The 24,799-nt window shown below is 52.9% G+C and overlaps 1 protein-coding gene across 1 annotated transcript; it reads right to left on the bottom strand.

Moving 5' to 3' along the window:
- Window positions 1–209: 209 nt before the first annotated feature.
- MMP17 (matrix metallopeptidase 17) lies at window positions 210–22,766 on the bottom strand. The gene is made up of 9 exons (XM_084272200.1): window positions 22,654–22,766; window positions 20,666–20,792; window positions 12,674–12,957; window positions 11,001–11,177; window positions 10,778–10,877; window positions 9,380–9,462; window positions 5,193–5,345; window positions 2,596–2,853; window positions 210–600 (listed from the first exon to the last, which is right to left on the bottom strand). Exons 1-9 carry the CDS (start codon window positions 22,691–22,693, stop codon window positions 272–274), a joined length of 1,551 nt encoding a protein of 516 aa, XP_084128326.1. The 5' UTR covers window positions 22,694–22,766; the 3' UTR covers window positions 210–271.
- Window positions 22,767–24,799: the final 2,033 nt, after the last annotated feature.

The following is a 24,799-nucleotide window of genomic DNA, read 5'->3' on the forward strand; positions in this document are numbered from 1 at the left end:
ACATCTCTATGGAACACTGTAAAACTCAACATTAGGCTGCTCTCATCTGGAACCGGGTGGGGGAATAAGAAGGTGCAGAACTCAGGATCTGTTATTAGACCTTTAAACTGAAATTGAAACGAAAAGCAAAACCCGCCGGTCATTTCTCATGGAGAATTCAAACCCTTCCACGTTCCCAGGAATGTTTCTCTGCTTGCAACAGCGTCACGGGGTCGTATCCACCTCCCCTCCCTGCAGCACCGTGGCCTTGGCTCCTCTGTCGGGTGAGGTGTCATAGGGCTGCGCACAGCAGTGCTGCTGTCCAGAGGCTCATCAGCGCCAGGCTGGCTGACAGTCTGAGCAGAGGGCGAGCCCGGAGGGACGGGGAGGCCGAGGTGCAGGAACAGACCTCGTATCCGTTCTCTGAGCGGCTCTCATCATGCTGCCCTGGTTTGGAGCGTGCCCCAGTCCTGCTGCTCCCAGCTGCTTCTGGGGAGTCGGCCTGCATGTCGCTGCACACCAGCCAGTCTCTGGCGATGGACTGGGGATAACCAGGCTGGGCCTCCAGGTCACTGTCCAGCACTTTCCAGTACTCTTTACCCCTGAAGAAGTAACTCGCACCTGCAAGAGACCAAAACCCAAAGGCAAAGTGAGGGGCAGTGGGTGCTCAAGGGGCACAGGAGCACTTGGAGCAGCAGAGAAGTGCTCCCAGCCCAGCTGAGGCCTGGGGAGCAGAGGCACGTGCGATACCACCTCTTGTTGCCAGTACCCTCCCTGGCTGCTGGCGGGATGGTCTTAAAGATGACACGATGCCCAGCTGGGATCTCTCACAGCAGCCAAGAGCCTCTAGACAGATGGGAGGGGGTGGGGAGAGGTCACCTCTTCTGTGGTGGGCCCTCAGCATCCCCGATGCAGAGAGTGTGCAGGCTAAAAGCCCTAGTCAGTGTGGACACACCACGTATCCCTCTCAGTGGCCATCGCTGCACAGCCTCGTAACAGGGTACAGTAGGCTGAGGAACACCTCACCTGCCTGTTACTGCCCTGGGGTGCATGCTGCTTATCCCTGGGCTCAGGGAAATAACCAGAGCCTGGCAGGGACCTGGGAACCTTCAGCTCTCAGGTGCCGGTTTTTCCCACTCCAAACTTGAAGACTGTAAATTCTCCAAGCAGGTCCCAGGCTCACGGAGGGCTCCTACCCATGTGAATGACTGGTTGCTCTAAATAGCTTCAAGGAATTCAGTTTGAGAAGCCTCTGGGAATGCCCCTCACCTCTGCATGGTTTATTGGTTGCTATTACACCATTAGATGGCCAGTAAATAAAACCAGGAACCACCACTTTGCTGTGAGCGAGTGGCTGGGTTTAAACATCTCCTGTGACAAAACTTCTGTGGCCTTTTCAGAGAGAAGAAACCAATGAGAAATCCTGCCTCTGGAAAATAAGCTGTAACTCTGGGGAAAACATCTCCTTTTAAAAATGTTTTCTGTCCACACCCTCGTAGATTGAGCTAAAAACCCAGTGACAACAAACTCAGCAAGGAGCAGATCAGCCCGTCTGGGGAGGAAAATCACAGCACAACAGCACCAACTGTGTTCTTTTAATAAAATCAAATTATTAGACCCACAGGATATTTTTGTTGCCTGCTCAAAATTACGAAGTATTTCAGTGTGCAGTGTGGGGAGCTCTGGCTGGAAGCCTAACTCCCTCTTCAGCTTTCAGACATGGGGAGCTTTTGTCGTAGAATCCCAGACTGGTCTGGGCTGGAAGGGACCCCAAGGATCAGAGAGCTCCAACCCCCTGCCACAGGCAGGGACACCAACCTCCAGGCCTGGAGCTACACAAGGTTGCCCAGGGTCCCATCCAACCTGGCCTTGAACACCCCCAGGGATGGGGCATCCACCCCCTCTCTGGGCAGCCTGTTCCAGCCCCTCACCACTCTCTCCAGAAAGAACTTCCCCCTCATATCTCATCTCATCTCATCTCCCCCTTCCCTCCTTCAGCTTCACTCCATCCCCCTTGTCCTGCCATTATCTATCCTTTTAACAAGCTGATTCCCCTCCTGTTCCTCTGCTCCCCTCAGGGACTGGGAGGCTGCAGTGAGGTCCCCCCACAGCCTTCTCTTCTCCAGGCTGTCCCAGCCCAGCTCCCTCAGCCTCTCTCCGTAGGGGAGCTGCTCCAGCCCTCTGAGCATCCCCATGGCTCCCCTGACCCCTCTCCAACAGCCCCACATCTTCCTTGTGTTGGGCCCCAGCTCTGGCCACAGGACTCCAGCTGGGGAGGGCAGAGCAGAGAGGGACAATCCCCTCCCTGTCCCTGCTGCCACCCCTCTCCTGGTGGAGCCCAGGATCCCATTGCCCTTCCCAGCTGCAAGAGCCACTGCTGGCTCATGTTAAGTTTCTCTTCCCCCATGACACCCAGGTCCTTCTCAGCAGGGTGGCTCTCAAGGAGCTCTTCTCCCAGCCTGTATATATGTCTGGGATTCTTCCAGCCCAAGTGCAAACCGTAGCACTCTCCATTGGCAGGCATGGTAGAAGGGGCTGTAGTTCAAGTGCAAATGAAGCAGGGATTTCTTTTTCTTTCCCTTGTGGGGTTTTTTGTGGCTCAGCACACGGACTCACCATCTGACCACCTCATGGCATCATCTAAAGGGCTTGGTATTCCCTTCCACAGGATGGTCTCCGAAGGGTACCCGGGATCCATCCTCCGCTCGTGGTCATCGTAGCGCCAGTAGAGATTGTCCTTGAAGAAGTACGTCTTGTCGTTGTGTGCCCAGGAGAAGGCGGCGTCGATCCCCCCCGGCGGCAGGCCGAAGTCCGAGATGGGCCGTGGGTATCCTTCCTCCACGTTATTGTCTTTGAAGACCCAGTATCTGTCTCCTGTGGAAAGGAGAGAAGCACAGAGCAAAAGCACATTTGTTTCACAGCCGAAACCAGCACCGGTGAGGGACGCTTCGCTGTCCGTTGCCGTGACAATCCTCAGGACCGAGCTCTTGGCGTTGAAGGATGGGGACGGGACGGCAGCAGTGGTGCTTGAAGCCTCAAGGACCTTGTCAAAGGAGGACTCTTGGATGTATTTTAGGCTCTGCTTCAAGCGCTGAGCTCTTTACCAAGGCACCCCCTACACTGGGAAGTTCAGAGACACTTGATGGACCTTCAGAGAGATCAGATTTTGCCATGTATTACACGTCAATAACATTGTGAGCAGTCATTAGCTCCATCCAGCCCAGTGGGAAGCCTCAATCTTTGAGGAGCTGCTGGTTTTGTGTCAGCTCTCCATGGAGCACAGCCCCACTGCGCTCCTCAACGGCTGCAGAGCCCCACATTGGAAGAGAAATCACCCCACTTTTGAGACCCTGCTGGGCTGACAGCCCTGGGGATTTAAAGGGATGCATGGAGGATGCACAGGGGCTGCACAAATCCCATCTGATCATCTCTCTGCACTTCAAGTGTCCTACAGAGGCACCCCTGGCCCTACCCAGGGCAGGACAGAGCTCTCAATGTGTTGGGTTTCTTTCAGATAAAAACAAGACATGACATGGCCCATGGGCTGCAGCAGAACAAGAAATCAAACCTCTCTCAATTCCTACATTTCCTCTGAGCAGTGGGATGATCATTGTGTTGGGACAGCATCAATTTGGGAACCTGCTGTGTCCTTCTGGGTCTAGCAAATGCTGTTTTAAAGATCAGGCTTTTTTCTGCCTCATTTTTCCAGAAAAATCTGAAGAGACACTTAAGTACATGCCCACATATTGGCAGCAGGACCTTAGAGGCCAGAGTAATTTGTATGCTTTGGGTTCTGTCCAGGGATCAATGAAACAGCCCTGGGGGACAGAACGAGGTGGCATTTTACAGCCAGAAAGAAAAATCTCAGATTTAATCTTAGGAGGAAGGCAGGGCTGACATGCACATCGTGTGTGACCACAGGGCACTGTGCCTTGCAGGGACAAGCCCCCACATCTGGCACAGCTGTTATTTTCCTCTGACAAGCCACGTGTTGCCAGCAGCCATGGGGAGCCCCTGGAATTGAGCAGCAGAGCTCTGTCTGTCCGCATCAGGGACAGAAGGGAGGACGGGAAGGAAGCGAGCGGGTGCTGCTGCGGTCTGAACGGGATGCTCTGGTGCCAGGCACAGGGGCTGCTCTGGTGCCAGGCACAGGGGCTGCCGCGCTCTGGACAGCTCCTTTCCCTGCGGATCAGAGCGTGGCAGGTTGCCTGAGGCAGCTGAGCAGCGCTGCTCCTTGGGGAGATGCTGGGCTCTGCAGGGCTCTGCGGTGCCAGTGCGCAGGCAGCCGGGAAGGGGCTTGGAAATGCTTCTGCCACTGCAGAGCGCCGGGTGGGCTGTAGAGCTGTTCCTCCTCCGGGCTTGCTGGAGGACTCAAAACCGAACTACAGCTTTCAGAAGTGCTTGGCTCAGCACTTTTGGAACCAGTGATCGCACCGTGCTTGGAGCAGAATGGTCAGGGGACAGAAAGCAGTTGCCAGACGGGGACCATGGAGGGTTGGAATGTGTTTGGCTCTCCAAGTGCACGGCCTTTCCGAAAGGAGAGCTGGTGCCTGCTGGGGACTTGGGTGACATCTGACCAGCGTGGGGGACATCTGACCAGCGTGGGCCACATCCGACCAGCGTGGGCAGACGGCTTGTGGGGGACTTGGACATTCATATAGGAATGCAGAGCTAATGTCTTTCCTCCTGCTTCTCTGAAAGAAACTTGTAAGATGTTTTAAAGACCAGAGAGTTATTCTACCACTTTTTTATCCCCCCTTTTCTTAATATAAGCAACAATTGAAATATAATTAGTAAAACCAGGCTCTTTGGGTTTTCATTTCTGTCCCTTCTGCAGCTCCTTTGCTTCTTAGCAACAAATACTAAGAAGAGAAAAGGCCAAGGAAAGAACACAGAACGTGCAGGGCGTGTGCTGGAGTGGTTCTGGCTTTGATTACTTTGTTCCTAAAATGCAAAAACTCACTTAGGCTCAGTGACACTTCCCTCATTCTCTGGGGAACACCATGGCTTTTTGCCTGCCCTCCCTAAGAGCAGGTTCCTCCTCGCCTCGCCCATGGACAGCAGACCTCAGCCCTGCCCTGGGGGGATGCTCAACGGCTGATGCTGGTGTCTCCTGCCTGCGGAAGAGGTCAAAACAGTGCCAAGGTACCTCAGCACCAGGACCTACACCGGGGAGACATCCATCCTGCCTCCAGCACCGTGTTTGCTCTCACCTTTGAAGAAGACGATCTTGTGGTCGCTGGTTCTCTCATAGACTGCGTCCAGGCTGTCCAGGTTGAGCGGCAAGCCCCGCCAGAAACGGTGGATCTGAGCCGGCTGGAGGGAGACCAAGTGCTTATTGCGAGTCAGTCTCCAGAAGTACTTGCCTGGAGGGACAGACTGGACATTACTGAACCACACTGCAACCCGCGTTTGCCGGGGAAGGCGAGCGCCGGGCAGGCAGCAGCAGCGGGAAGCAAAGCGTGTGAGATGGGAGCCATGAGTCAGAGGCACATCGTGCTTTCCAGTGGCTGCTGGCACTTTCTATTCCTGGCAGCCCCTAGAAGAAATCCCCTTTTCAGGATCAAAATAATCCTCTGGATGTTGTGGTGGAGTTGTACTCCCAGCCATGGCATGAGGCTGCCATGGGGAGCGGAGCTTTTCCTCTCCTGGCTCTCTGCTCTGCATGGGCAGCGGCTGAAGCTCCACCACAGGTTTAGCAAGAGCCTCCAAAGAAACATCCCCATCTCTCCTCCTCTCCCAGAGCACCCACAGCTCCCTGTGCACTGGGCTCCCAGCTGCTTCCATGGAACATGGAGATATCAGAAGGGGGTTTGTAATGAAGGAGTAAGAAAAGAAAGGAGGAAACAACACTAATACAAGAGGAAGAGCTGAGGAGGGGCAGGCAGCACAATTAAGGTGTCTGGTACCATCCTGAGGCATAGGATAGGCAGAGGACCTTGTCCTACAGTGCACTTCCAGGGGCCAAATGTACTAGGGGTGTAAGCAGTCACCTTTCCATCCCCTGCAGCAACGCTGCCCCAGCTAGGAACGAGTCTGGCTTGGGAGATTTCCATGATATTTTGGGTAGTAGGAAAAGGGAAGAGGTTTGTTTGGCCTCTGGGTGGGGAAGGATGCCAAACTTTCTCCTGCTGAAGGAGCCTTGCATGGGGTTTCCCAAAGATTCCTAATGATTTTAGGGGCACCTCAACACCCAACTCGCTTCACCAGCTCAGGGATTCTCAGCCCGAGGTTTTCCCTGGAGAGCAGTGAGGATGGAGCAGGAGCAAGGTGTCCAAGAGCCAACCCTCAGCTTTGCTTCATGTTTGTTATTGCCTGTTAGAAATGATTGCCTGTTATTTACACCTGCTCTTGCATGGTTTCCCAAGGGGGAAGGGAGGGGACAAGCAACAGAAACCAGAGATGCATCTTCAGATTTGTATTCGAGACACTCAGCCCCTTCTCTAGAGCTCCAGATTGTGACACCACCTTTTAAAATTGTATGGAAATTGGATCTTAGCCTAATAACGCAGGAGGCAAAATTCTAACACTTAAACATCTGCAGAGAGGGTTTTTTTATTCTAATTATAAGGATTTATATCATACTCTTTTTCTTCTGCTCCAGTTTGCGTATTTGCTCTGACTGGGACCCAGGAATGAATAATACATTCCAGTGTGGTAGGAATTGCCATAATTACAGAGTCTTTTTAAGAACATTTAAAAAAAAATAACTCAAGTATTGAGATTTGGTGGCCGCTGTACATCAATGGAAGCACAGTAATTAAATAAAGATGATCTCTGCATCTCTAATTAGTGAGGCACAAGAACAAGCCAGATTATGTCTTTTTTAGCAAAAAAAAAAAAAAATACAGCTTGACAGGATTCCTCCTTTAGCAGATAAGAACCTGGATGTTGGAGTGTCCTTGGGCTCATGTGGGATGAGGAGGGAGCCCCAGTGACACTGACATGCCAATCCTCTGCCAGCGATGGGCTCGGTGGGTGCACCTGCAGCAAGCAAAGCTTTAAATCCACCCTCAAAGTCAGGCTTAGCCAGGGCTGCTGGTTACTTGGGTTGGGGTTTTTTTTTTTTTGGATAATAATCAAAATAATGAATTTGATAATAATTTTGAGCAAATACAGCAAATTAAGTAACGAGGAGTTTTCTTAATGCCACGGCACCCAGGCTGCCCCTGCTTGTGTTTTGGCATGGCCAAGCCCGCTCGCCCAAGTGCTGCTGTTGCTTGGATGATCATCAGCCAAAGCCAGATCTGCAGGGGAATCGCTGCTGTTAACATGCAGAAACAGAATAAAAATAATACTAATAAAATCCCAACCCCAGGTTTGTTCAAAAAGTTTGATTTAAAACCACCCTCTGAGCTGGCAAGCTGAGCAGCATGAGAGCCAAGCGCAAGGTCCTGCTGTCCCAGGCGGCTCGTTTTCCAGGGATGATGAGTTGAGGCAATTGCTTTCTTTAATGCCAGGTGATTTTGATCCCAGCTGTGAGCTCTGTACCGCTCTCTCTGTACTCTGGCAAGATGGTGAAGTCACACACACAGCCCAAAATTGTTTTAGAACTTCAGGAGCCTGTGGCAAGGCACCTAAATCGAAGCAAGTGGGGTTTCTGAGAGGTGGAGGACCCACCGTTGCCTTCAACACAACGAGCCTGGGAGCCATGGGGAGCTCTGGTCCTGCTGCCTCTGTGGTGGGAGAGGATGCTCTTCAGCTAGGGAGCCAGCTGGACCAGCTGAGAGCAAAATGCCCATCGATGGAGGATGCTCATCACTGGAGGTCGTTAAAAATCCTTCCCCAGAGGTGACATCCCCGCCCCTTGGTGCTTTGGTGGCAGAAATGGGGCCTCGGAGGGAGGTGCTGGGCTCTGGAGGCAGCCGTGCAGCTGGCACCCACTGACACTGTGCTCTTTCCATTTCCATTTTGGCCAGCAATAAATATATCCAAAAATAGACCCCAAGATGGATTTCTCTTTACTCCTCATGCTTTTTTTTCCCCCTCTGAAAGACAGCCAGCCATTTAGCCTGGACACCAGTCCTTGTGTCTTATTTTCCCTTCTTCACTGTGGCTTTCTGGAGCAAATACCACAGGGGAACAGCCTCTGTATTGTGCTTCCCCAAAGGGCACAGACAATATTGAATTCTCTGGAGGCCTTTTGCCATTCTTGCCTGTGACATGAGACTCACACTGTCATACCCAGATGGAGACGCTGGGGTAGTGCTTCTCCCTCCCTGCTGGAAGGCCTTGGGCTTGCCAAATGGTGGCCAGGGCTGGAAAGAAGTGCCCAGTGGGCTTTGTTCCACCTTGGAAAAATGGGAAAGCAAGCCCATGGAGCCCAGCCCACACAGGCTCTGTAGGGATGAGAAGGCACCGATGGGATGCTCGCTGACAAGCCAGGCGCTCCAGGAACACGCTGCCAGCAAGTGTTTGCTGACACAGAACCAGATGGCTCTGCGATTGCACGTTGTCTTTGAGCAAGGCACAGCAAGTGGTGTTAGGACAGGTGAAGCGTAGGATGAAAGGAAAGCTGGAGGCATCCAGGAAAAAAGCAGCAGGGAGCTGTTGTTTCTCCACTCATCCTTGCTTCAACCCAGATTGCCATGAGTGTCAGATCCGAGCTCCTCACTTGGGCAGCGCGGTGCGATGGACCGGGAGTGCTGTGCTGGACTGTCACCAGCCTGGTTGCTTCAGAGGGAAGGGTTAAACCCTGGGACACGCAGACACGGGCCTGGCCTGTTGTTAGGACACACATCTGTCCGTCTGTCCCTCGTGGGACCCACACCAGCAGGGTCTGCTGCCACCGGTGCTGCTTGCAGGTGATGCTCTGGTCTCTCCTTCCTAACCACTCGCCAGCCCCCCAACTTGTGTCATGCCACCCAGCTGCTCCCAGCTGTGGGTCCCACAGGTCAGTGCTGGGTTTAGAAATACCAAAATCTCTCATTTTAAAATAAACCCTGTTTCAGTTTCACATATTTCTCCTTTTAGGATAACAGAAGCCATCAGTTTGCTACGCAGTGTTTTGGAAGCCTCTAGTGCACCCCTGCTCCTCCTCCTTCCTCCTCATCCCTCTCAGTCCTGTTTAGCTGCTGCCTCTGCCTCTCTCCCAGCAGTGCCACTCCATGTCCCCAGGCACGAGCTGGAGGGAGGATCCACATGGACATTCCCAATTCCTTATCACCCGCCTGCAGTCTCAGCAGGCTGATTGAAGGTCTAAGCCCTGTGATTGGAGCCAAAAGGAGACAGCAGCACACGAGCCACCTGCCTGGAGCCACAGGTCCTCCAGCCTGAAAACCCCAAGACAGCTTATCCTCATCTCCCACCCCAGCCTGCCCAACACCAGGGTGGGACACATCAGCATGGTGGTGTCAGTGCAGGGTGACACATACAGGGACTGCCAGCAGCCAGCACTTACCTTTGAAGAAGAAAGCCTCTCCTCTGATCTGAGCCACGGCATCAAAGTGAGTGTTGCATCTGTTGGGCACGTCCCGCCTGAACCTGCAGAGAGATGCCCAGGGGGGCAGTGAGGGCCTGTGTCCTCCAGTGTCCCCCTTCCCACAGACCGCACCCCACTACCCCCAGAGCCCCCAGCAGACGACCACAGGCTGTGCCCATCTGTGGTTCCTCACACTCAAGGGATTTCCAAGGCGAGCTTGGGCAGCCCTCAGCCTGCAGACAGCTTCATGGCAGGCACGGTCCCGGGGCCACCAGAGACCACTGCTGGGATGCAAGCAAGGACACGCTCTACCAGCTGGTCTTACTGGTGAGGGCAGAGCTAGCATGCCACTGCCTTGGGAGGCACAGCCGGCTGTCCCCAGGCAGCAGGACATGTGGTGGATAAGAGCCAAGCAGCATCTCACTCCAGTGGCTGGGGACATCACTGCTGCGAGGCTGAGCTCTGCAGTGCCACTGAGAGGTGGTGGAGCTGCAGAGCAGAAAGCAGCGAGACCAAAGGCAGGGGGACATGTGTGCCACGTGTGGGACAGAGCAGGAGGTGAAGGTGACCTGCTCCATCTCTGCTGCTCTCACTTGGAGTGCTCCTGGTATCTAGCAGAAAGATGTGTGGCCATGAACTCCTGCCTTGCCTTTGTGTTCAGTGTCCCTTCCTTGTTTAACTACCCTGGTAGGAAAACAACCTGGAAACTCCAACATCTATTAACGAGCTAGATCCAGAACTCCCCTTAATGAGTGCATGCTGCTTGCTTGATGACACTCAGCATAAGCAGTCCTTTGCAGCTCAAACCTGCGTTGGAGTCAGGCTATCGCTCCACTTCTTCCAATATCCACCCCCCCAGGTACATTAGGGAGTTGCTCACTGTGGGAAGGTGTAGGTAAGTTATCCTTGCACGAATTGGGATAGCACAGGGGGAGTTTGATTAAAATTTCAGCGAGGTTGAGTTCACCTAAGGGTGATGGGGACAAATTGCCATTAACACGAGTAAAATTTCGAGTCTGAGGGAAATGCAAAGCACTCCAAGATAATGCAGAGCTTCAGGATGTGCCTTGAATGATGAGGATTAGCTCAGGGGTAGAAAGCACCTGGGACTTGGTTACTTAAGGACTCTTAACTACTTCAGTTGTGGGCTGGCCACACATACTGTTTGAAAAAACCAACAGTGCATGTAGGAGATGATCAAGAGGCAGGAGGAAGAAGGGGGTCTTTCTCTGTGTGCTTGTTTGCCAGAGGACAAGAGGTCCAGAGGGAAAGACCAGAGTGAGCAGGCAAGATACTGGTGCTTGGCTGGAGCTCCACTGCTACCTGTTTCTGCAAAAGAACACCAGGGGCAGCTGAAGTGAGTCCGACTTGACTTACGGGACAGTGGAGCGGTTCTCTGGCAGCTCTGGCAGCACAGGGTGGTCGTCAGTTTTGCTCACTTCAGGCCTGGCTGTGGGAGACACGGATTCCCTGACTCCTGTGCATGAAGACAAAGATGCAGTAGAGGGGTGACACCATCTTCCCCACAAGCTCTGCCCACCCCAGAAAACTCTGGCTCCAGCAGAAAGGAGCAGTAGGCAGGTGAGGGACACAAACTTACCATAGAGTTGCCAGATTCGGACTTTGTCCTCGTAGGGTAGGTCATACTTCAGTGGGTCCCCCACTGGGCCTTGGTAGTAGGGTCTCATGATAGACTCTATGGCAGAGATGTGGGTCAGGCCAATGGCATGGCCAAACTCATGGACAGCTACAGCGAACAGGTCCATCCCGTGAGCATCTGGAAACAAAGACAAGATTGACATGAGAGTGGTGACCTGCTGGTTGGATTTTGGGCAGACCGTCCAGGCTGCAAGAGAATGCTTCAGCACGCTGGGGAAACTGGAAAGAAAGCTTTGGAATAGCTCACACACCAAACTGGGCATCAAAGAGACTTTCTGGAGCATTGATACCTCCTCTGATGACGTTATTCCCCAGCCTGGGCTCTCTCTATTCTCTTTCCCTCAATTTCCTTATTTGTAACCTAACCCCCAGAGTCTCAGACACTACCCCCACACTACCCATCCCATATTCTCCAGGGCCTCAGATGCTCAGGTCAGCTTTCTGTAGGTGTTAATGCCTGCTACCAGACCCACAGCACTGCTGCCAAAGCAAAGGAGGAGCTCCCTGAAGAGCCACCCGGGTCTGATGCTGCTTGGTGCATTCCCACCACCCAGCTCTGGACCGAGCACCCATGCAGTCTCTGCACAGTAGAGCCCTGTGGGGCACTACTAGAGGGCAGCACTGATTTTAACTGTGGTTCTTACAAAAATCATCATTACAAGGCTTGTCATACAGCAGCAGTGAGGCTGGAAAGCCAAGGTCCCCATGGAGCTCCTGGGAGCCCCACGCTCGGACCCACGATCAGAGCCAAAGGAAGTGTGACAGAGGAGCAGCCCTGGCTGCTCCTGCACAGCCCTGTGCTCCCCACTGGGCTTGGGATGGGGGGGGGAAGTGGGATATTTCTGCTGAATTCTGCTTTTTCCTTGATGATGATTATTTATGGCATCTGTAAACTGCCAGGATGTTTATAACCTGTGCTGGCTCTGCCCGGCACCAGGAGAGAAGGAGACATATGCTTTCTGACATTTTAATGCCAAACTGACAACCTTGGGGATATTTTTATATCACCTACAGAGTTGTTATTTTTGAATCACTAGGGAGAAGAAGATAAATAAAAGATGAAGTTCAGGTAGCTCCAAGGTGTTCAAAACAGAGGGCAGCTTTCTCAGGCTCATCCCCTGGTCCCTCCTTGGTTCTTGGAGGGACCTTCTCAGTGGGGCCATGTCCCTCAGCCCACTTCTCCATGCTAGCCTGTTTCACAGCGAGCTTTCCCAACCCTCCCAACCCAAAAGTAGGAAAAGAGGGCATGTGGCAGTGAAACTACCCAAAAGATGGTGAAGTCAGAGAACGCAGTCTCCACCTGAGAGCTCCAACAGCTGTATGCCCAACCTGTGACCTCCCAGGTCCCAGAAGAGACAGGGACTTGGGGTGGGCAACGGGGAGCTCTGATGTGATGGAACAAGGAGACATCACCAAAGCTTCCAGGATCATAAAAGGTCCTCAATGCTGGCTGATGTTTCACTAGCAAGGCTGAATGCTGAACTAGAAGAAGGTTATGTGACCTGCAAGCCCAGGGTCAAAGTGTAGCAGAGGCTAAACCACTCTAGCCCCCAGCATGGACAAGGGAGATGGGGAGCATGTGCATTTGGCTGCAGCTGTCCCACCCTGATGTACCTGATGATCGGAAGGTCCAATACTCATCATCATCAAAATGGGTGTCTCCCGCTGTGTGGTGGTCTCCAGGGAAGAAAGCATGTGCCACCGTGCCCCCAGGCCCATCAAAGGGATAGCCATCGTTGTGATCTGCCTTGGAGAAGTCTATCTGGATGTCGGCGTTGCTGCCCGCCACTTCGTGGAAGTTCAGCGGGGTGATGTCACTCCAGACCTTCAGGGCGTAGTACATCAGCGCTCGGACTGTGTCGTGGCCCAGCTGGGACTCTCTGGGGAAGGTGCGAACTCTGAAATACAGAGTGCAAAGGAAACCAAGACAGGGAGTGAGAGATCACAGAGCCACAGGACTGTAGGGACCTCCAGAGCTCATCGGGTCCAGCCACCCTGCCAAAGCAGGGGCCCTAGGACTTAACACACAAGATCTCCTGCAAGAGCTGCCAGGAAGGGCTCTACTAATACCTGGCACATCACAGAGCCTCAAGGAAGCCTCCAGAGCTCTGAGCACAGCTCCAGAGTGCCCCCAACACACTTTAAATCTCTGACTCACTTCTGTTCCAGAGCTGTGGCAGTTTCAGGGGCTGAGTTTGGGTCCTCTGGAAATACCAAGCTCATCTTGCCCACCAGAGCATGAAACACCCCACAGCTGTGAAACACCACCAGGATTTGAGCCCTGCTACCTCCTGCTCCTGCAATATGGGGTGACAGTCACCCTCAGAGCCACACATCGTGCACCAACTGCTGCCAATGCCCAGGGCTACTCCCCCTGCCCAGCCTTGGAAACACCAACACCACAAGTTCCTTTCCAGATCTTGCCCGTTTGTTTTCTTAAGCTTCTCTTCAGACCTGTCCACAATTATTTCCTGACCACTTAATTTTCTCCAAGTACAACTCAAGCACACAAAGATCACAGAATCACAGGGCTTGGAAGGGACCCCCAGAGCCCCTGGGGTCCAACCCCCTGCCCAAGCAGGGTCCCTAGGACAGGGCACACAGGTCGGTGTCCAGACGGGGCTGGAATCTCTCCAGAGAAGGAGACTCCACACCCCCTGGGCAGCCTGTCCCAGGGCTCCCTCACCCTCACTGGGGAAAAGTTCTTCCTGTACTCTAACTTGCAGCCATTGCCCCTTGTCCTGTCCCCACAGACACTGAAAAGGGGCTGCCCATTTCCCCCTGCATCCCATACTTTAAATATTTATAAACATTAATAAGGTCCCCCCTTAGTCTTCTTCTCTCCAGGCTGAACAGCCCCAGCTCACTCAGCCTTTCCTCCCAGGGGAGATGCTCCAGGCCCTTCAGCATCTCTGTCCCTCCTCTGGACTCTCTCCAGGAGATCCCTGGCTGTTTGATCCCAGGGAGCCCAGCACTGGACACAACACTCCAGGTGGGTCCTGAGCAGGGCAGAGCAGAGGGGGAAGATTATTGACTTCTGAAGCCTTTCCACCTCATGCAGCCCCATTGCTTCTCCTGCAAGGAGCAGCAGGTCATTGCTCAGTTATTACCCACACATGGAAACCCAGCACGGGTTTGCTGCCCCTATCTATTTCCCAGCACGTCTGCTGGAGGGATAAAACCCTCTCTGAAACCAGCACCCAGCCTGCAATCCATAACCAGGAGGAAGAGGAAAAGATGCACTTTATGTAAATCCCAATCAAGGTTCTCTCAGCCCAGTGCCTGCAGGAGACAGGCTATCTGATGGAGCACTGCAGGTGAGAAGCTCTTGCCTTGCTTCTTGGGAGAAAAAGCACTGATAAGCTGAGGCTTATGAAACCACTGCACACATCACAGGGCTATTATGGTCTGTCTGTACCAGCGCAGCATCCTTTTGTCCCCATCCCTTGCCCTGGAAGAGAAGCCTGGTGGGATGAGCAGCGTGCTGGTGCTTATCCTGCAGCTGCAGGATTCAACCTCCCTCTTGGGCTGAGCTGGAATGGAAAAAAGTTCATGGTTTTCTGTGCATCCCAAACCTAATGTTGCTGATTTATCAGAGGAGGTGAAAAGACAAAGACTCAATAAGGCACCTTGGCTTCTAAAAGAGTATGTTTAGGTGATCTTTCATTGGCAATTTTCACACAAATAAACACAACACTCCAGGAAAATGAACTGTTGACCAAGTAATTATGGACAAAACCCAGTTCTGCTGGAAAATGTCTGGCCAGTCCTACCCCAGTAATAATGGCTACTCCAGTTCTTGTGTACCAGCACACCGACCAAAGTGTTCATGAAATATTCATGGCTTGACAGATTTTTAAAGGCTGAAGCAACAATTATGATCACCTCACTTGCCCTCCTGCATAATATGGATGGGAGAGCATCGCTCAGTATTACACCACTCCCCTCACCAGTGTGAAGTAATGACCCCACTAAACCTCCAGAGGTAATTGCAGGTATCAGGAAGGGATGTCATGTCATGTCACTCAAGCTCTCCCTACCAGCAGAGATTTGGGTACTGGGAGACGCTCTGCATCAGTGAAGGGGAGTAGGAATGACTTGCTGACTGAGACTGGATGCCCTTCCTTTCCCAAATATCTGCATATATCCCATGCTCTCAGAGGCACACAGCCCAAGGTGAGTACCACCTTCTGACCTGGGCAAAACTAGTGAGGGTTAAATCCAGGACAAGGAAAAAAAGGGACTTGGGGAAAGCAGAAATATCACTGGCAGTTTCTCTGAAGAGACTAGGAACCCCATCCTAGAGACAGTGGAAATGTGGGGGGTCACACAGGCAAAACATCCCAGCCAGATGAGCAAACATCACTCCTACTTATGCCTTTGCTATCCCTAAATTATTCTGAGCTCTCCCTAGATTATTCTGAGCAAAGACAGACCTTATCTACTCAGCTAAATGAACTAGCATATGTGTGACATCAAATAATCACAGGACTTCAACCAAAACGTATTTGTAAAGCAGACAGCATGGGGGGTACAAGCAGTATGAGCATGGGATTACAGAAAGCAATTCTGAGGCAAGTTTTGATTTACAGAAGGGATCGTGGCTGGATGTAAACCTCTACAGTACCAACAAAGCCAGCTGGTTTCTGGATCTTCTATAATTACGTATCTTCATCCACAATGCTCCTCTGGATTTAGGTAAACCCTTTCCTGCTTCAATCTCTACCAAACAAGTCATCATACGTGTAAAACACATCATGTTTAGCCCAGGAATTATGATCCATCTCCAAGTTTTTGTTGCCTAGGGCACAGGCTCAGATTTGGGAACGTTACCTGCTCTTCCCTCCTCAAGCTCTGCTCGACCCCAGGAGCTGCTTTTCTTTCCTTTCCCTCCCTTTCTAGCAGTAGAAGGAGGATAATAAATCTGATCTCCCTGTAAAAGGACAGTGGATGAAAAGCCCTGTCTAAAGAGACAAACATTATTAACATTCATCCCAACCCCAGACTCCAGAAACATTAGATTAAGGCAGAATCACTATCAATACTTATATTGCTTCTTATAAAAGGTCCTGCACCTCTGAGCTGACCCACGTTTTATTAGCATGCTGCAGGTGTAAGTGAAGAATCCCCCATCCTTTATTCATTACCGCCCTTATTTTCCAAGAGAATCCCATCAGGGTTCTTCAGCTCAGTATCTGATTTGATTGCCAGAGCTCTGCTAATTGTTTGCAGTGAGATTAGGAGAAGCCTGTTATGCCAATAGGATGCTTGTCAGCGTTGTGGTACCTGGTGCCACTGAAAAGGAGGGACATCTCTAACATCATGCAGATACGTACAGGAGTAAATAACCTTCCTCCCACCTTTATTATTACTATTATTTGTAGTAAATGGTGCTTAGGCACTCAGCAGAGAGCAGTGCTCCTCCTCGGATGTTAATCCCTCCTGAGACTCCCCTTACAGAGCTCCAGTCGCAGGCAAAAGCCTGATGCAACTGGGGAGAAACCTGTGCCCTCCAGACGTCCCCTGCCAGGCCCGCGGGGAGGCGGCCAGGCCTAGGCCGCTCAGCCCCGCTGCAGCCACCTCAACACAGCCCTGAGCTGCCTGCAAAGCCACACACTGGGGCACCCCAAGGAGCATCTGTCTCTGTGGCACAGGAACCCACAAGGCAACGTCAGGGACGGAGCAGCACAGGGTTGTAAGGGGCACAAGGAGGAGAACCTCTCTGCTCTGCTTTAAGGGCCCCCCGGGTGGCAGCTCTGCCACACAGGCGGATGAAAGTCCTTCACCTGCTCCCCCGAGTCCCCTGCTTTACCTGTCCCACCCTAGAGACTTGGGGTCCGAGCTGGAAGAGACCACAGAAGGCTGATCTGTCCCTGTCTGCTCGGGAGGGGCACCTGCACCAGTGGGTGTTTGGATTTCTGGGCTCCTTCTCGGTCTGCGTCCTCCCAGAGACAAAGGTGAAGGAGTTTTAGTGATGTATGAGAAATCAATTGCTGGTTAATGAAAGCACTCCTTCACCTTCTGCAGCCCTGCAACCACAGATAAATAAAATAAATGCTGATAACTACCAAACACAGCAGGCTAAGGATTGCCTGATAAACCCAAATCGATTTTTTGGAGGGTGGGGAGGAGGGGACAGTTGAAGGGATGGGTGCTTGATGCCATAGCACGGGCACTTTCCAGGCTGCCTGGGGCGACCCATGGCAGGAACCACGGCCCTGTGAAGGCAGGCTGAGAGAGCTGGGCTTGTTCAGCCTGGAGAAGTCCCTAGGGAGACCTTAGACCATCCTTCCAGTACCTGAAGGGGCTACAGGTAAGCTGAGGAGGGGCTGGTTACAAGGGCAGGGAGTGACAGGACAAGGGGGAATGGCCTTCAGCTGAAGGAAGGGGCATTCAGATTAGGTATTAGGGAGAAAATTTTTACGAGAGTGGTGATGCCTTTGCAAAGGGTGCCCAGAGAAGCTGTAGCTGCCCCTGGATCCCTGGCAGGGTTCAAGGCCAGGTTGGATGGGGCTTTGGGCACCCTGGGCTAGTGGAGGGTGTCCCTCCCCATGGTGGGGGGTTGAACTAGGTGGGCTTTGAGGTTCCTTCCAACCCAACCCAGCCTGGAGACTGTGAAATAAGGTCTTGGATTGTGGGAGGAGCAGCTGCTCCAAGGGGGCTGCCAGGGCAGGGTTGCTGCTCTTCACTACCCACCCTAGCCATTGTGCCCCTCACTGGTACCTGCACTGGTGGTGGATGCCAGAGCAGCAGCTGCCTGCACTCTGCTCTAGCTGCTCAGGACTTCTGCAAGGCCCCACAATGGGTGACTGGCATCCTATGAAGACCCTGAAGCAGCTCAGCACTGTGGGGTGACACTCCTGCCCCACTCAGGCATCTGTCACCCCCAGGAAATGGGGGGCATGGCTGGCTGTGACCAGCTGGGCTTGAGCTGGGGGGTACCCACCATGGCACACCGTGGATTAGAGGAGTACAGTGGGAGGATCAGGTCTCTCATGAGGAAGGGAGGTTACCCTGGCTGCACACCTTAACCCAGCACTACCTGCCTGGCTGTGCCCCTCCAGACCTCATCTCAGGCAGTGACACACCTCTGCTGTGGGTGGGCTGCGGGTGCTCACAGCGAGGACAGGCAGTGCCTGACAGACCCCACTGCTCCCCGGTGCCTCCACCTCTGGTGCCCCGTGTCCCGAGCATGGCAGCTCCAAACACTGGGGCTTTGATGCAGCGGCACCAGGGGCCTTGGCCTTAGCTACAGACAGACGAAAGTCAGCTCAGCTCAGCACCAGGCTGAGCAAGAAGAAAAAAAAAAGCCCTGGGCAATTTAGAAAGCTGAGTTTTGGTGGCTTCCTCCTACCCCAGGGACTTCAAAGAGGACACAGCCCTGACACCACAGTTCCCAGGCCAGCAAGGAGATGGTGAGTGCCTGGGAAGAGACAGATGCTGCCTGTGAACTAACTCCCCTTCTGCTGGGCATAACCAGAAGCGAGGAAGCAAAAGGAATGAGAGAAAAACCAGGCTGCACACGTGAGGGGGAACCGGCAGCAGGACCCGGCGCCGGTGCCAGCAGAGGGCAACCGCAGCACGCTGCACCCCTGCTCCAGCCCCACCAGCACCCCCTCAGCTTCCCGAGCAATCCGGGGGGTACCTCTGCACCGCACAGTAATGAAGCCACGATAAAATAACGCTAACAACAATATTTTCTAGGTGTGCATGCTGTAATAGCCTGGGAACTCTCCCACGGAGACTGATGCTGGAGCGGGGTGCTCTGAGGCTGTGCCGCAGGGATGCAGCCTGTGCTCCCTGCAGCCTCCAGTCTCAAAGGATGGCTATACTCAAAAGGGGGAAAAAACCCCAACAAACCAAAGCCTGAGCAGCCTGCTCACCTAGAAAACTGTTTGCCAAACCCTGCCTTCTCCATCAGTACAGGTGTCTACCCCCAGACCATCCTGCTGTACAGCTTTGCTTCCCCTTTATCCCAGCCTTGTAATGAAGGTTTTGCTTCCAGGTTTAAATGCAGGGCATAGTACTACAATTTGGGTTTGTTTTCTTTCTTCAAAAGCTGCAATCAATGTAAAAAGGTAAGTCTGTAAAACTTTATGTCTCCATTGGCAGATTTTCATGGCCATTTAAAAAAAAAAAAGCTATTTTAATCTCAAGTGGGGGAGGTAAATACTACACTGGAGTTTCCAGAATGCTATAGCCTTCTGTTGGCTTAGACAATTGCCAGGTATAAAGTACAGCCCTTTCTTGAACAACAGCCAAGATCTTGGAAAGGATCAAAGAATAAAAAGCAGAAAGGAGTTTGGTCAGGAGATGGGAGGGTTTCTTTTAATGTCATAGGTGTAAAATCATCTGACACACTTAACTCCCTTTTTATGGCAATCTTTGAGAGTTTCTGGAGGGGTGAGGGGCTGGGGGCATCCCAGGGCTGCATCCATTCCCTCTCCATGCCTTGCTCCAGCCTGGGGCTGTGGACACCAGGGCACAGGTGTGGTGGAACCCTCAGCTCCAGGCTCCTGACCATGCCTGTCCCAGGGTGGGATGTAGCCCAGGTGTGCCCAGCCCCTGCACTGGCTCCAGCAGCCTGCAGATCAGAGCAGGTTTTACTCATTGACCCAAAGGGGTTTGTTTTCCCTCTCCAACACGTGGAGTTTACTGCTCTTACCCAGGAGGACGGGGCTGGTTGACAGGGGGAACAGGCTGAGCCTTTGTAACTGGGTCACTTTGCTATGAGAAGCCAACCAGGAGCTTCTTACTGAACCTGAATTGCGTTCATCTTCTCTGAAAATAAGGTCTCAGAGTGATGGAACGTGGACCAGACCCTTGGTAAGGACACAGTCTCAACACCTGCCAACAGTGACAGCCAAGTCAAGATTTGTTACCAGATGGGGAGGTGGAATTGCTCTCAGGACTGTGTCAGGATCAAAGAGAAACTTGTTATTAATAAAGAGATCTCCCCATAGCATCCCCAAGCATTTTCAAGGCAGCATGTGCACCTCATGGAGCTCACCTTTCTTGGGGAGCAGTCACTGCAGCACATGGTCTTTGAGGGAGGAAAAATGAGTCCCAAAAAGCACAAGTCTTGGTGGGACAGGGATCAGCTTGTTTGCCAACCATGGTCTGCAGCATGGCTGCAAGGTGTCTGAACTCCTGCGTGCTGTGGGTTCAGAGTGACCCACACATCACTCCCTGATGGCAAAGACTAGGAGCAACAAAGTGACTTCATTCCCCAGAAAATGCTCCCAACCTCTGGACTCAGTAGGGCAACAAGAAGCAGCCTCACCTGTGCCCAGCCAATTCTGTGCCAGCTGCTTGAGGAAGTGCAAAGTCTCAAGGAACTCAAGAGAAACCATGCTCTAACCATTGCAGTGCAGCAAAAAGCTCCCTGTGCTAAATCCTCACCATTCCCAGTCAGCAGCTGAGCAGGTCAAAGCTGGGATCAGTGGGCAAAGAGCCTAAATAAAGAGTCTGTGGTCTCCTGGACGCGTGGTGGGACGCATTGTAGGGCACTGCCCTGAAACTCATCGCAAAGCCATGTTTAGACCAGATCTGCAGGAGATCCACCCTTTGCTGCAACGCTTCCAGGGGGGAAGGATGAATTCCTACCTCCAAGACAAGTTCCTCTTGCTCCACTTGGTGACAGCCTGCACGAACCGCTTCCTCCTGGTCTCCGCTGTGGCGAGGTCAGGCAGGGAGCACCGAGGGGTCTTCATCAGCTCCAGCGTGGCTTCGTCTGGGGTCAGGGGGGAAAAATAGCTAAGAAACGAGGGGAAGGGCTGAGGGTGAGGGAGGTGGGAGGGAAGGGCCGAGGATGCAGCTGCAGAGTAAAAAGGCAATGCCCAAGAGCCCGCTGGGGGATGGCCCCAGTCCCAGCATCACCTGAGGTGCCACCTCCACGCCACGGTGGCACCGAGCACCAGCAGCACATCCTGCTGAAAGCCCATTTTGGCCAAACACCCCCCAGGCAGGAGGTCAGGGGAGGGGACACCCCAGGGCTGGGGGGTCAGGCACTACTCCTGCTGGCAGCCCCAGCAGACAGGTTTATTGCTGTCAGGAGGGGATGCAGCAGGTTACCCCTACCTGACACCTCAGGTCTTGACATCTTGGGGGGAAACCCACCTGTGGGCAGCTTTAATTATATTTTAAAGTATAAATTTTTAATGACTCTGGTTTATTCTCTCTTGCTGAATTCCCCACGTTCCTCGGCAGAGACATTTCCCTGTAAAGAAACTATCACTGTTCAGCTTGGGGCTCATTTGGAAAGTGTTTGTATCCCTTTTTGTTTAGTTTTAGAACTGAGGGCAAGCTTGGAGCCCCTGTTTCATCTGCTGATGCCAGGTAGTCATTCTTTCAGCCACCCTCCGTGCTGGCCTTGCCTCTTCACTCCACCACTCTCGTTTTCAGGTGCAGCCCCACATCCCTGACCTGCCCAGGGAAGCTCCTCAGGCTGGTTTCAAACATCCCTTCCAAAAACTAAAATGCAAATGCTCTGTAGAAACCCCATCCTTGCTCCTGGGCCTCCTGCAGCTTGTGATAAGGTGGGAAAGGAATAATTGCATGCACTCAATTAAGAGGAGAGAGGGAAGGTCCCAGCAAGGGGACATGGCCAGTGGCTGCTCAGGCAGCAGCTGCTCCTGGGGACGGGTGGAGGGCTGCCAGGGCATCGGGATGGACAGAGACCCGCAGGCTAATTAGCAGCTTCTCACTAATTCTCTCCAGAGCAGCGGAAGGAAGGCGGCCACGTGGCAGGAGGTCATGGCAGGAGGGCAGGAGAGCAGACAGGCACCCTTCTGAGGGCCAGCATAATGCTGGCTTTCTTCTTCCCTCAATGAGGATGTTGAGAGGAACGACCCTGGCCATGCCAGGGACTTTGGGTTCCTTCAGCCTGGCCTTGGGCTGCTCCCTCCCAGCAGATGCAGCCAACACGTCAGGCAGAAGCTGCCATCACCCTGTCCTGGCTGGCTGGGGAGCTCTGGAGGCAGGCAATGGGCTCTTGGCTGGCTAGGGGCAACTGGGGGATGTCTGGAGCCTCTGTGGCTCAGTGAGAGCCAAGGAGACCCCCACCAGCACCACAGGCACCTCGTACTCCACGTGCTGTGGGCAGGAGCGAGCGGTGCTGGGGTGATGTGACGCGAGAGCATCTTCCTCCCTCCCTCCCCTACATGGTACTACAGTGGTGAGGAAACCCCAGTATCTCCACATACAAACAAGAAAGCTTAATTGGGATTTTTTCTGGCTCAGTTTGATGATGCCACTGAGGCTTTGGGCAGGACAGCCTCTCAGCCTTAGTTTCTCTGTCTTTTCTTTTTCCCCTTTTTCTTTTTTAACACACCAAGAGCTATTTTTAAGCACGATGGGAACCCCAAGGGGGTGTGGGGCTGGTGAAATAATTGCTTGCCTGAGGTTCTTGAAAGCACAAGGCAACAAAACACCTGAGCCATGTAATCACTCTCACAGCTGCCATCTGGGCTGTGCGTTACACCCACAGGAGCTTTTCCAGGAGATGAAACTACTCCAGAACCCCACCCCAAGTCCCTTCTCCTCCCCAGACCTGCAAGGAGCCGTCCCTGTGTCCCTCTGTGCCATGGACTGACCTAGGACTCCTGTGGCCTCGAGCCCCCCGAAGCGCTGCATGGCAGTGATGGCCTTGGTGAGCTCCTCCTGGGTCTGCAGCTGTCCTGTCACAGGGTCTGGGGGGGGCAGATACCCAAACTTTGTCAGCCAGTCCTGTGAAATAAGAAGGGGGGGAAGATGAGAAGAGGGAAGGCAGGAGGTGGGGATGCAGGGAAAGAAGTTTTCCCTTCCCATGTTTGCCCCCAGCTGCCCCCATCCAGCCACAGCCCAGTCTGGGATGCCAGGATTCTATGCTTGGTGTGACTCTCTGCTGGGGAATGGGGTCTCCTGTGCCAGGCTTCTCCTGGGCAGTTCACTTCCCTCCTCACCCTCCCTCATAGCTGCTGTATTTCAGCAGGTCAGTGTGCTGTTACAGCATGGGACAGCAGCTCACCTGGTGTCCCTTGGTGCTTCAGGCAACCCCACTAAGCCTCCACCTTGCCAGCAGCCCGTTAGCATCGTCACAGCCACCGAGCTGAGGGCCAGGCCAAGAGCTCTCTCCTCTCCCCCTGCTCCTATTGGTCCCTCTGCATAGCAAAACCATTTGTGACAGCTATTAGAGCTACAATCCACCCCTGATTGCTCCTGAGAAATCAGCAGCGACACGGGGCTGGGCAGCCAGCCCATCAGTTGCTGAGGATGGTGGGGCTTAATTTGGTTTCTTCCCTGGCCATGGATACAGCATCATTTATCCTCCAGTGACAGCAGAGACGCTGCTACACCAGAGATGCACCCAACCCAGCTTCACTTGGGCCCTCCTGGAGAAGGGGGTGGCAGCCACAAGCTGGGGAAGGCGAAGCCATGGTGAGACCCAGCAAAGGTCCTGCCCATCTTCTTGTTCTCAAGGACAGGAAAAGCACCAACACAAGTGGAGACCCCAGAGAAAAGCCAGGAGGAACAGGCAGATACCACGAGCCTTCCACTGATTTTCCTGCCTGGGATTTTTCATCTGGACCACCACATTTATCATCCCTTACTCAGGGCCTCTATAATTTCACAGACCTCTGTGATACCCCTCTCATCCATCTCCTTCCCAGTGTTCTGGCTGGTTTCCTCTCTCCTTGTAACCAAAGTTGATCCATAATATTGAACTTCCATACCTTTGCCATGGCAGAAAATGCCATTAGGGAACATAGAGCTGGACTTGGAGATGACAGAGACCATCCAGAATTGCCTGGCTAATTACCCACGTGCCCTGGGAAAGCTTTTCAGATACTTTCTTGTCCTTAATTAGACAAGAGCTCAACTCATAAACTTCCATAAAAGAAAAATACAAACCCCATTTTCACTGCCAGAACTTCACCATGTTCCCTTCTTATTGCCACTCCTTTTTTTAATAAAAAAGGTCTTTTCCCCCCAATTCTTGTTAGCCTAAAGTGCTTAAATGAGAGAGAGATTTGAGCTGAATGCTAAAATTCTCTGGACATATTTCTTGCCTGACTTGGCACGATAACAACTTTTCCTTAAAAAATGGGCTGCATTAAATGAATTGACCTAATCCCATGAGAAGATTCAGCTTCAGCAACTCCCTATTTTAAGAAGGGGGAAAAAAATTGCTTCATCAAATAATTCAGATTGAGCTAATATCTGACCAGCTTCCAGCTCCAGGGTGAGCCTGGAGTGAGCGTGGCTGCACTACAAAACTCCTGCTGTGGTCTGGGGAGTGCAGCTCGGTCTGAAGCTCGTGGGGTCCCAGCTCAGCTTTTGTGGGAATCACCTCTGAGCCTCTGTCCCCCCCAATTCCTCAACAGTACAATACCTGCAATAGATTTCTCCCTGGTCTCCCCATCTACTGGTCCTGTCTGCTCACACTGGGAATCATAGAATGATCTGAGTTGGAAGGGACCCCAAGGGTCACAGAGCTCCAACCCCCTGCCACAGGCAGGGACACCAACCTCCAGCCCTGGAGCTACACAAGGTTGCCCAGGGCCCCAGCCAACCTGGCCTTGGACACCCCCAGGGATGGGGCACCCACCCCCTCTCTGGGCAGCCTCTTCCAGCCCCTCACCACTCTCTCTGCAAAGAACTTCCCCCAATCTCTCCTCTCCCCCTTCCCTCCTCCAGCTTCACTCCATCCCCCTTGTCCTGCCAGTCTCTGCCCTTTAACAAGCTGATTCCCCTCCTGTT

This window comes from Gallinula chloropus (assembly GCF_964237585.1).
Source record: "Gallinula chloropus genome assembly, chromosome: 17".
In the NCBI taxonomy this organism is placed as follows: Eukaryota; Metazoa; Chordata; class Aves; order Gruiformes; family Rallidae; genus Gallinula; species Gallinula chloropus.